Source organism: Capricornis sumatraensis, chromosome 2, assembly GCF_032405125.1.
Source record: "Capricornis sumatraensis isolate serow.1 chromosome 2, serow.2, whole genome shotgun sequence".
Taxonomy (NCBI): domain Eukaryota; kingdom Metazoa; phylum Chordata; class Mammalia; order Artiodactyla; family Bovidae; genus Capricornis; species Capricornis sumatraensis.
Window position 1 is genome coordinate 112,628,310 of NC_091070.1, and position 12,180 is coordinate 112,640,489.

Here is a 12,180-nt window from a genome sequence, read left to right on the forward strand (position 1 = left end):
GCACAGAAAGTATCTATATTAAAAAAATCTTCATATTAATTGACACTTGCCACCAACCAAGTCACTTACCACCCTGCCCTATAGCCTTGTTTATTTGTTTATACAAAGTTTTTATTTTATTTTATTTTATTTTTTATTTTTACTTTATTTTAATTTACAATACTGTATTGGTTTTGCCATACATTGACATGAATCCGCCATGGGTGTACATGAGTTCCCAAACATGAACCCCCCACCACCACCTCCCACCCCATATCATCTCCCTGGATCATCCCCATGCACCAGCCCCAAGCAACCTGTATCCTGCATCAAACATAGCCTGGTGATTTGTTTCTTACATGATAGTATACAAGTTTAAATGCCATTCTCCCAAATCATCCCACCCTCTCCTTCTTCCTCAGAGTCCAAAAGTCCACTCTACACATTGGTGTCTCTTTTGCTGTCTTGCATACAGGGTCATCATTATCATCTTTCTAAATTCCATATATATGTGTTAGTATACTATATTTGTGTTTTTCTTTCTGCCTTACTTCACTCTGTATAATTGGCTCCAGTTTCATCCATCTCATCAGAACTGATTCAAATGTATTATTTTTAATGGCTGAGTGATACTCCATTGTGTATATGTACCACAGCTTTCTTATCCATTCATCTGCTGATGGACATCTAGGTTGTTTCCATGTCCTGGCTATTATAAACAGTGCTGCGATGAACATTGGGGTACATGTGGCTCTTTCAATTCTGGTTTCCTCAGTGTGTATGCCCAGCAGTGGGATTTCTGGGTCATAGGACAGTTCTATTTGCAATTTTTTGAGGAATCTCCACACTGTTCTCCATAGTGGCTGTATGATAGATTCAAAGACAATGCTTCATTCTTCCTATAGGTAGAAAGAGATGTTAGTCAGAGAATCAGTTCAGTTCAGTTCAGTTGCTCAGTTGAGTCTGACACTTTGCGACCCCGTGAATTGCAGCATGCCAGCCCTCCCTGTCCATCACCATCTCCCGGAGTTCACTCAAACTCACATCCATTGAGTTGGTGATCCCATCCAGTCATCTCATCTTCTGTCGTCCCCTTCTCCTCCTGCCCCCAATCCCTCCCAGCATCAGAGTCTTTGCCAATGAATCAACTCTTTACATGAGGTGGCCAAAGTACTGGAGTTTCAGCTTCAGCATCATTCCTTCCAAAGAAATCCCAGGGCTGATCTCCTTCAGAATGGAAAGGTTGGATCTCCTTGCAGTCCAAGGGACTCTCAAGAGTCTTCTCCAACACCACAGTTCAAAAGCATCAATTCTTCAGTGCTCAGCTTTCTTCACAGTCCAACTCTCACATCCATACATGACCACTGGAAAAACCGTAGCCTTGACTAGATGGACGTTTGTTGGCAAAGTAACGTCTCTGCTTTTGAATATGCTATCTAGGTTGGTCATAACTTTTCTTCCAAGGAGTAAGCGTCTTTTAATTTCATGGCTGCAGTCACCATCTGCAGTGATTTTGGAGCCCACAAAAATAAAGTCTGACACTGTTTCCACTGTTTCCCCATCTATTTCCCATGAAGTGATGGTACCAGAGGCAATGATCTTTGTTTTCTGAATGTTGAGCTTTAAGCCAACTTTTTCACTCTCCACTTTCAGTTTCATCAAGAAGCTCTTTAATTCCTCTTCACTTTCTGCCATAAGGGTGGTGTCATCTGCGTATCTGAGGTTATTGGGATTTCTCCCGGCAATCTTGATTTCAGCTTGTGTTTCTTCCAGTCTGGCGTTTCTCATGATGTACTCTGCATACAAGTTAAAGAAACAGGGTGACAATACACAGCCTTGACGTACTCCTTTTCCTATTTGGAACCAGTCTGTTGCTCCATGTCCAGTTCTAACTGTTGTTTCCTGACCTGCATATAGGTTTCTCAGGAGGCAGGTCAGGTGATCTGGTATTCCCATCTCTTTCAGAATTTTCCACAGTTTATTGTGATCCACACAGTCGAAGGCCTTGTCATAGTCAATAAGCAGAAATAGATGTTTTTCTGGAATTCTCTTGCTTTTTCGATGGTCCAGCGGATGTTGGCAATTTGATCTCTGGTTCCTCTGCCTTTTCAAAAGCCAGCTTGAACATCTGGAAGTTCACGGTTCACCGATTGCTGAAGCCTGGCTTGGAGAATTTTGAGCATTACTTTACTAGCATGTGAGATGAGTGCAATCGTGTGGTAGTTTGAGCATTTTTTGGCATTGCCTTTCTTTGGGATTGGAATGAAAACTGACCTTTTCCAGTCCTGTGGCCACTGTTGAGTTTTCCAAATTTGCTGACAGATTGAGTACAGCACTTTCACAGCATCATCTTTCAGGATTTGAATTAGCTCAACTGGAGTTCCATCACCTCCACTAGCTTTGTTCATAGTGATGCTTTCTAAGGCCCACTTGACTTCACACTCCAGGATGTCTGGCTCTAGATGAGTGATCACACCATCGTGATTTTCTTGGTCATGAATATCTTTTTTGTAGAGTTCTTCTGTGTATTCCTTCCACCTCTTCTTAATCTCTTCTTTTTCTGTTAGGTCCATGCTATTTCTGTCCTTTATTGATCCCATCTTTGCATGAAATGTTCCCTTGGTATCTCTAATTTTCTTGAGGAGATCTCTAGTCTTTCCCATTCTGTTATTTTCCTCTATTTGTTTGCATTGATCGCTGAAGAAGGCTTTCTTATCTCTCATTGCTCTTCTTTGGAACTCTGCATTCAGATGCTTATATCTTTCCTTTTCTCCTTTGCTTTCCACTTCTCTTTTCACAGCTATTCGTAAGCCCTCCTCAGGCAGCCATTTTGCTTTTTTGCATTTCTTTTCCACGGGGATGGTCTTGATCCCTGTCTCCTGTACAATGTCACGAACTTCTTTCCATAGTTCATCAGGCACTCTATCTATCAGATCTAGGCTCTTAAATCTATTTCTCACTTCCACTATATAAATATAAGGGATTTGATTTAGGTCATACCTGAATGGTCTAGTGGTTTTCCCTACTTTCTTCAATTTCAGTCTGAATTTGGCAATAAGGAGTCCATGATCTTAGCCACAGTCTGCTCCTGGTCTTGTTTTTGTTGACTGTATAGAGCTTCTCCATCTTTGGCTGCAAAGAATATAATCAATCTGATTTTGGTGTTGACCATCTGGTGATGTCCATGTGTAGAGTCTTCTCTTGTGTTGTTGGAAGAGGGTGTTTGCTTTGACCATTGCATTCTCTTGGCAAAACACTATTAGTCTTTGCCCTGCTTCATTCCACATTCCTAGTCCAAATTTTCCTGTTACTCCAGGTATTTCTTGACTTCCTAATTTTGCATTCCAGGCCCCTATAATGAAAAGGACATCTTTTTTGGGTGTTAGTTCTAAAAGGTCTTGTAGGTCTTCATTCAACTTCAGCTTCTTCAGCGTTATTGGTTGGGGCATAGACTTGGATAACTGTGATATTGAATGGTTTGCCTTTGAGACGAACAGAGGTCATTCTGTCGTTTTTGAGATTGCATCCAAGTACTGCATTTCGGACTCTTTTGTTGACCACGATGGCTACTCCATTTCTTCTGAGGGATTCCTGCCCACAGTAGTAGATATAATGGTCATCTGAGTTAAAATCCAGTCCATTTTAGTTCACTGATTCCTAGAATGTTGACAATCTCTCTTGCTATCTCCTGTTTGACCACTTCCAATTTGCCTTGATTCATGGACCTGACATTCCAGGTTCCTATGCAATATTGCTCTTTACAGCATTGGACCTTGCTTCTATCACTAGTCCCATCCACAACTTAATATTGTTTTTGCTTTGGCTCCATCCTTTCATTCTTTCTTGAGTTATTTCTCCACTGATCTCCAGTAGCATATTGGGCACCAGAATACAAACTTTTAAGTTAGAGTGTAATTAAGGATTATCATTGACTTAGGCACAAGGAACAGATTTCTTTTTGTAAGATTTCTTAATTCCACCTGTGGCCAGGGGACACTTTCCCTGCAGCCCTTATTCTTAGCTCCTCGAATTTCTTCTGCTCCTCCTTCTGTTTCTGCTTGAGTGCCTTATCTTCCTCTTCTGTCTCCTTGACTTGCTTTTTGGGCTGCTTCAGGGCCTTCTTCTTGCCACCTTCACAGCCCAACATGATACCTGAGGCCTCTTCCCTGGAACTTACCACCAGAAGCAGCCTTCTAATCATAAAAAGAAGCATGGTCATGTCAAGAGTGACTACTTTGGAGAGTTATCATATACATCAAAAGGATTTCCACTATCATATAAAAAACAGTACTATATTGCAAAGTAATTAACCAATTAAAATAAATCAATTTATATTAAAAAATGTAGCAAGACCTCATTGATGTCTACTTGAGGAAAGAGCACCCTGAGGCTTGAAACTCTTTTGCTAGGATTCAGGTGTGACACCAAGCTGATTGTCAGATCTCTTGATCCCCTAGGTGGAGGTATTGAGGGACACAGCAGATCGACTCAGTGAATCCCACCCAGATGCCACTGATGACCTCCAGAGCAAGCGGTTGGAGCTGAAGTACGCCTGGGATGACTTGCAGGGGCTTACAAAGGATCGTAAGGAGAACCTACAGGAGGCCTTAAAATTCTACCAGTTCCTCAGCCAGGCCAGGTAAGGTTCCAGAGGCAGACTTCCACCAGGTGGAATTGACAGAGTCCATGCCTGGCACATAAATGGAGTTTCTAGGAGCTGTCTGGGTGCAGGTGTTCTTCATTACCTGATTTAGAGGATACCTCCTGGTCCAGATTGTACCTTCAGTATGGAAGAAAATTCTCAGGTTCAATATTTCAAGCCATGTAATATTGAATTTTGGAAGAATATGAGGTTATCTAGTCCAACAAAGTATTCTTCTATGGAGTCTATTCTATATAGAGAGTGGTATATGAGAAATTATAGGATATTGGGAGCTCCCAGAGGCACTAGTGTTAAAGAATCTGCCTGCCAATGCAGGATACAAAGGAGATATGGATTTGATCCCTGGGTCAGGAAGATCCCCTGAAGGAGAAAATGGTAACCCACTCCAGTATTCTTGCTGGGAAAATCCCATGGACAGAGGGGCCTGAAGGACTGCAATCCATAGGGTCACACAGAGTCGGACACGACTGAGCACACACATGCATAAAATATGGGGAGATATTCTACTGGAAAAGCAAAGAAGAATACAGATAACCATGGTAGAACACAGAACAGCCCCAAACACACATCCCAACAAATAGATGGAACTAGGTAAACAAAGGCATGTGAATAGGAAGGTATAGAATGCCTATGACATGGAAACAGCTAGAGCCTGAGTTTTGTATGTCACAAGGGTGAGGAGAAGTAGCAAGAGATAAACTCAGAAATGTTAAGCTGAAATCCTTTTTTAAATTAATTTTTTATTGGAGTTTAATTGTTTTCAACTGTTGGAGAAGTTTCACTGTTTTGCTAAACGGTTTAGACATGATCATGTTTTAGCAAATACACACTTTATCTATGGAACAGTTTGCACATTCTGCCCCATCATATCAGTCTGCATTTAGAATTGAGGGTTCAGGAAGGGACAGCTTGCAAAGTAATAATTTTGAAGATAAAAGGGGGGGACTTTGGCAAATGACTGCAAGTGTTCTTGCCAATGCCCTCCCCAATTCAGCATCTCTGGAAAGTTATAGTGTTTCACATAGTATAAATAAATAGAATCCATACTCACTCCTCCAAAGCATATATATGCCCATATATCTCTGTTTATATAGCTTCTGCCTATATTTCAGATTCCATGTTAAATGCTGACTCTTTCCCTTCCTATGAAATATTCTTCAACATTGCAGGAGTAATATTAGCACCCTCGGAGCAACTCTAACACCTTATTTTATTTCTTCAGGACAGTCTTTCTTTTTAGGGTTTTTGAAAAAAAAATACTAGTCTCTATGTTTTGCTTGCTTTTTTTTTTTTTTTTTTCTTCTCTCAGTATAAAGTGTGAACTCCTAGAAGGCACAAATATGTCTCTTTCACAATAAAACTTAGTTGTTTAAATAAGTGAATAAATGAGTTTGCCAAAGAAGAGGACTTTCTGCCCTAGAGCTACTGATTCCTATTTAGTAAACAAGAGCAAAGGCACTCTTCATGAGATGCTGAATTTGACCATCGTATATAACTTTTTAACTCAATGACATTTACTTTCTGGGACAGATAGACTTTATCCCTCCTTTTCTAATTTATTGACTTCTAAAAGAGTGGGAAATGACCTTGGTTTAATCAGCAACAGAGAGTAAGTATAGTGTGTATGTGTGTGTGTGTGTGTGTGTGTTTTGGGCAGAAGCATGTACTGGATTCGATTTGGAATAAGAGTAAGAAGAAACACATGCCTCACATGAGATTCTATGCTAAGATAAATCTTTAAACCCAAAAATCCATTTTAAAGGATTAGGACGTGTTAAAAGTAATGGAATATGTACCAGTCCAGGATTCCAGTGTCTGGATTCTACTCCATCTGTCTGTTTCCAGTTTTAGCACATAGGCAAATCACTTACATTCTCTAGGCCAACTTCCTCATCTCCAAAGTGGAAGGAAAAGAATTCCCAGAATTCTACTCAAAATTATTGCAAGAATCGAAAGAGATAGTGTGTGAAGAAAATTTCAAAGGCAACAGAATGCTATTATTAAGTTATACAGTGAAAACAACAAAGCTAAGATCTGTGAAGGCTATAAACCAGAAAGAACATATAGACCTGGAAATGTTTTCTAGGGGAGAAAAAGTCCAAGGACAGACAATTTTATAGCAAGTTGCAAGGTTTTCTTGATTCAATTTCAGTATGCCCTTTCTCTAGGGACTTACAGAATTGGATTAGTGGCATTGGTGGCATGGTCTCATCCAAGGAGCTGGCTGAAGATTTAACTGGTACAGAGATCATGATAGAGCGACATCAGGTATGGTGACAAAAGCCTTAGCCTCTGATCACATAACCTCACAACCTTCCTGCATTTTGCAACTTTTGTGAGATATCACTGGACTCACCAGTCTCTGATCCCTTTTTCCCACAGGAGCATCGTGCTGACATGGAGGCCCAGGATCCCGCCTTTCAGGCCTTTGAAGTCTTTGGTACAGATCTTACAATCAGTGGGCACCAGGCCAGCCCTGAAATTGAAGAAAAGCTTCAAGCTGTTAGACTAGAGAGAGATGAGTTGGAGAGTGCTTGGGAACAACGCAAAAAGATGCTAGATCAGTGTCTGGAGTTGCAGGTACTGCAAATTCCCCATTGTTAAACAGGCTTAGCTGAGTCTGTTCCTTCTATGCAGTTGCACAGAGTTAATACAGGTGCTTATTTCACTGGAATTCCATGCCAAAATCATAAAGGTATCTCTTGATTATCTGACATTGCATTTTCTGCTTTGCATTTTCTGATCATTGTGGTGTTCTTTGCTCCTTATTCTTGTTAATGAAAAGCTAAACAAAATGGGGGTCAGTCCTAGGGCATTGGGCCCTGAAATTAAGTGGTTATAATTTATTGATATTTAAATGTACTTATTGATTGAAAGTTTTATTCATTGATTTTTATTGAGAACCTCCTAGGAACACAAATATTAGTAAGATAGTGTCTATTTTCTAAAAGTAGTGAAATTAGACTTGTAGGCAGATCATTGGAAAAGACCCTGATGCTTGGAGGGGTTGGGGGCAGGAGGAGAAGGGAACGACAGAGGATGAGATGGCTGGATGGCATCACCGACTCAATGCACATGAGTCTGAGTGAACTCTGGGAGTTGGTGATGGACAGGGAGGCCTGGCGTGCTGCGATTCATGGGGTCGCAGAGTCGGACACGACTGAGCGACTGAACTGAACTGAGGCAGATCATTCTAATATATAAAATTACTGATAACATGCGTGAATGTTTTGAGATTATAGCAGAGGGAGTGATTAACGCTCCTGAGGGAAGGCAGTGCAAGTGTCACATGCTGTTCTGAAAAGCAGTCCTTACCAGAGTCTTAAAGAAATAACCAGCCAGCTTTTACTAAGTGTGTGTGTGTCTGTGTCTGTCTGTGTGTGTATGCACGCTCAGTAGCTCAGAGTGTCAAACTCTTTTTTGACCCTGTGGACTGTAACTCATTGGGCTCCTCTGTCCATGGAATTGTCCAGGCAAGCATAGTGGAGCAGGTTGCCATTTCCTACTCCAGGGGATCTTCTTGACCCGGGGATCAAACCCACATCTTTTGCATCTCCTGCACTGGCAGGTGGATTCTTTACTACTGTGCCACATGGGAAGCCCATTTACCATGTCTAGGATATGGAAAATAGTACTGCAAGAATGGAGGAAAGCTTATACGAAAGCATAAAACATGTTTTCAGAGAAGAGTAAAAGGTCCAGTATAGCCAAGATTTATTGTATGAATGTTTCTTGAAAGAATATTGGCATCCTTCACAGGGTCCCTTTTATCAGTATCATGAGAGAGGTGGGAGATCATTTCCTCTGTCTTCCTGGAATGAACATACCATGTACATTTAATTTTAACCCCCATAGTTGTTCCGAGGGAACTGTGATCAGGCTGAGAGCTGGATGGTGGCACGTGAGAATTATCTAAGGTCGGATGATAAGGGGTCCTTAGACAGTCTGGAGGCCTTGATGAAGAAACGTGATGATTTGGACAAAGCGATTACTGACCAGGTAATAACAGCTAATACATGTATAGTGGACTTCTGGACTCAGAGGGAGAGGGAGAGGGTGGGATGATTTGGGAGAATGGCATTGAAACATGTATACCATCATGTAAGAATCAAATCACCAGTCTGTGTCCAATGCAGGATACAGCATGCTTGGGGCTGGTGCACGGGGATGACCCAGAGGGATGTTGTGGGGAGGGAGGTGGGAGGGGGGGTTCATGTTTGGGACCGCATGTACACCCGTGGTGGATTCATGTCAATGTATGGCAAAACCAATACAGTATTGTAAAGTAAAATAAAGTAAAAATAAAAATTAAAAATTAATTAATTAATTAATTAATTAATTTTTAAAAAAGAATTCCAATAATAACTATTAGTAATAATGACAGAAATCCTGCACATGTATGTGGTTTTATGACTTGCATGTATTTTATTTCCCATTTGCTTTTTACATAAACTCTGAGGTAGGCGGGGAACATAGTGGCTTAGTCTTAGCCAAGGTGCAGAAGCTATTTTATATGCTATCCAACACACCGTTCAGTGCAGGAATCACTTTCTACAATGACAAAGGGAAGTGTAGAGAAATCAGCACCACACATGTAGTCCACCTCAATATCACTATTGATGTTTCTCTTCTTGAGTTAAAGCCACCTCCCTATAAGGCATTTACCTTTTGGCTTTGGTTTTGTTCCCCTTTGTGAAGCCACAAAAGATATATCTCTCCTTTTCTAGGAGGAAGTCTGAGATTGCACCAAGAGCCTAATTTTTGGGTATCTAGGCTTTTTCTCTTTCCTTTATCTAGGAAAATAGAATCACTGAACTAGATCTTTTTGCTGAACAACTCATAGCCGAAGACCACTATGCCAAGGAAGAGATTGCTGCTCGGAACCAACGGATACTAGAGAGGTCAGTATTGAGCAGTTGTTTTGTGAGCTATAGGAAGATATAGGGGCTTTCCTTGTGGCTCAGCTGGTAAAAAAAAAAAAAAAAAAAAAAAAATCTGCCTACAATGCAGGAGGTCTGGATTAGATCCCACTGGAGAAGATACCCTGGGAAGATACCCTGGAGAAGAGAAAGGCTACCACTCCAGTATTCTGGCCTGGAGAATTCCATGGACTGTATAGTCCATGGAGTTGCAAAGAGTCAGATACAACTGAGTGACATTCACTCACTTACTCACTCAGGAAGATATAGAAAAGTGACTACTTTGCTAGCACTCAGGATGCTGATAATACTTTGAGTTTTCATTTCTGTGCTGTGCTCTTCTAAGCTGCTTCAGTCATGTCTGACTCTTTGCAACCCTGTGGCCTATAGCCCACCAGGCCCCTCTGTTCATGGGATTCTCCAGGCAACAATACTAGAGTGGGTTGCCATGACCCCTTTAGGGAATCTTCTTGACCCAGGGATCTAACTCTCATCTCTTACATCTCCTGCATTGGTAGGCAGGTTCTTTACCACTAGTGCCACTTGGGAAGCCCATACCAGGCTCCTCCGTCCATGGGATTCTCCAGGTAAGAGTACTGGAGTGGGGTGCCATTGTCTTTTCTGATATATGACATATAAGTGTATAAATAATGAGAATGAGGAGATAAAGTGCAGATAAGCAAACAGGGAGATTCATGGATATGGCATCAAGGCTTGGTGGAAAGATAGAGGGCAGAGAATAATCTAGTCCTGACTTTCAGATGGAATATTCTCAAAGAACAACTGATTGCTGAGCGGATGAAACTTGGAGACTATGCTGACCTAAAACAATTCTACCATGACCTCAAGGACCAAGAAGAATGGATCAGTGAGATGCTGCCCATAGCCTGTGATGAATCCTACAAAGATCCCACGAATATCCAGGTAAATTCAAAATAAGAATCTTGGAAAACTTCAACATACTCAGATTGATGAATGAACGATCACTTTCTACTGTGGTAAACTTCCTTACTGTTCAGACTGCCGTCCTTGCCTTCAGGGATTTCTGAATCTAACGTGGAGGGAGTGCTTCCCAATAATTAACTAAGAATGAATTAGGAATCCTTAATTTCTCCTTTTAAACAGAATTTATCTCATCTTACTTTCTAAATTAGATGGTAATTTAGGTTCTGCTTTCCCTTCAGAGAAAATATCTGAAGCACAAGACCTTTGAAGATGAGGTCAATAGCCGAGCTGAGCAGGTGGAAGGAGTCATATTTTTGGGGTACGCTCTGGTTGAGCGGAGGGCATGTGATGGTAATGAAGAGTCTGTGAAGGTGGGTTCTGCTTACGATGGGCTTTGGGCTATCATAGGAAGAGAAATCTTTTATACCCTTCCAGTGTTTCCATGTGTAGGAATATAGAATAAATTTATTCTGTTAATGGTCTTCCCTTTTTTTCTTTTTCTTTTTTTTTTTTTTCATAAAAGGGGAGGAAAATATGTTGCTTTGGGATTCCCTCATAGCTCAGTTGGTAAAGACTCCATCTGCAATGCACAAGACCCCAGTTCAATTTCTGGGTTGGGACAATCTTCTGGAGAAGGGATAGGCTACCCACTCCAGTATTCTAGGGCTTCCCTTGTGGCTCAGCTGGTAAAGAATCCACCTGCAATGCGAGACACCTGGGTTGGATCCCTGGGTCAGGAAGATCCCCTGGAGAGGGGATAGGCTATTCACTCCAGTATTCTGGCCTGGAGAGTTCCATGGACTGGAGTCACAAAGAGTTGGACACGGCTGAGATACTTGCACTTTCAGACCTTATCACTCCCATCATACTCAGCATCTTGACCTCCAAGATAGCTTTAGACTTAATTCCTATGTGTTATCATGCTTGCTTATATTTTCTGTCCCTACCACCAAGAGCTTTGGAATTTAGGCAATCAGCTTCTGTAATCAGTCCAGAACTCTTCAAAATTTCTGCAAACACCTACTGTTGCTTTCCCAGATTTAAACCAGTGTTAACAATTATGATTTAAACTATATGACCTTCAACTACTGGAAGATTTTGGCTAGACCCAGAGCCTCCATACATCATCCTTTCAAGTTGTCACAGGACCCTAAATACGATAATGACCCCTCAATTCCAGAGAGGGAGCTATGATCAAGTAGGGCTTCCCTGGTGGACCAGATGATACAGAATCTGTCAGCAATTCAGGAGACCTGGATTTGAACCCTGGGGTTGGGAAGATCCCCTGGAGGAGGGCATGACCATCTACTCCAGTATTGTTGCCTGGGAAATCCCATGGACAGAGGAGCCTGGTGGGCCACAGTTCATGGGGTCTGCAAAGAGTCAGACATGACTTAGTGACTAACACACACAGGGTCAAATAGAAGAGTTGGAGAAAAACTGGAGCTACTTGCTTGCAAGAACAACTGACAAGGGACAGAAGCTCGATGAAGCTAGTCGCCAGCAGAGGTTCAACACAGGCATCCGGGACTTTGAGTTCTGGCTCTCAGAGGTATTTATACCTGGGAATGGTGTGGGCATGGGAGTTTAATAAATTCTTGGCAGATAAATAGACTTTTGCATGAGCAATTTCCTTGACTTTTCTTGGGAAAAGTTTGGGGACATAGTTGAGAA

At 41.5% G+C, this 12,180-nt stretch overlaps 1 protein-coding gene across 1 annotated transcript in view; it reads left to right on the plus strand.

Moving 5' to 3' along the window:
• Positions 1 to 12,180, plus strand: part of SPTA1 (spectrin alpha, erythrocytic 1) — an 80,146-nt gene that overhangs the window by 45,494 nt on the left and 22,472 nt on the right. Inside the window, exons 26-33 of the mRNA XM_068965057.1 lie at positions 4,437 to 4,618; positions 6,811 to 6,910; positions 7,025 to 7,222; positions 8,498 to 8,641; positions 9,440 to 9,543; positions 10,323 to 10,485; positions 10,746 to 10,877; positions 11,921 to 12,058. Of these exons, the coding sequence (XP_068821158.1) occupies positions 4,437 to 4,618; positions 6,811 to 6,910; positions 7,025 to 7,222; positions 8,498 to 8,641; positions 9,440 to 9,543; positions 10,323 to 10,485; positions 10,746 to 10,877; positions 11,921 to 12,058 (1,161 nt within the window). The remainder of the gene's footprint in view (positions 1 to 4,436; positions 4,619 to 6,810; positions 6,911 to 7,024; positions 7,223 to 8,497; positions 8,642 to 9,439; positions 9,544 to 10,322; positions 10,486 to 10,745; positions 10,878 to 11,920; positions 12,059 to 12,180) is intronic.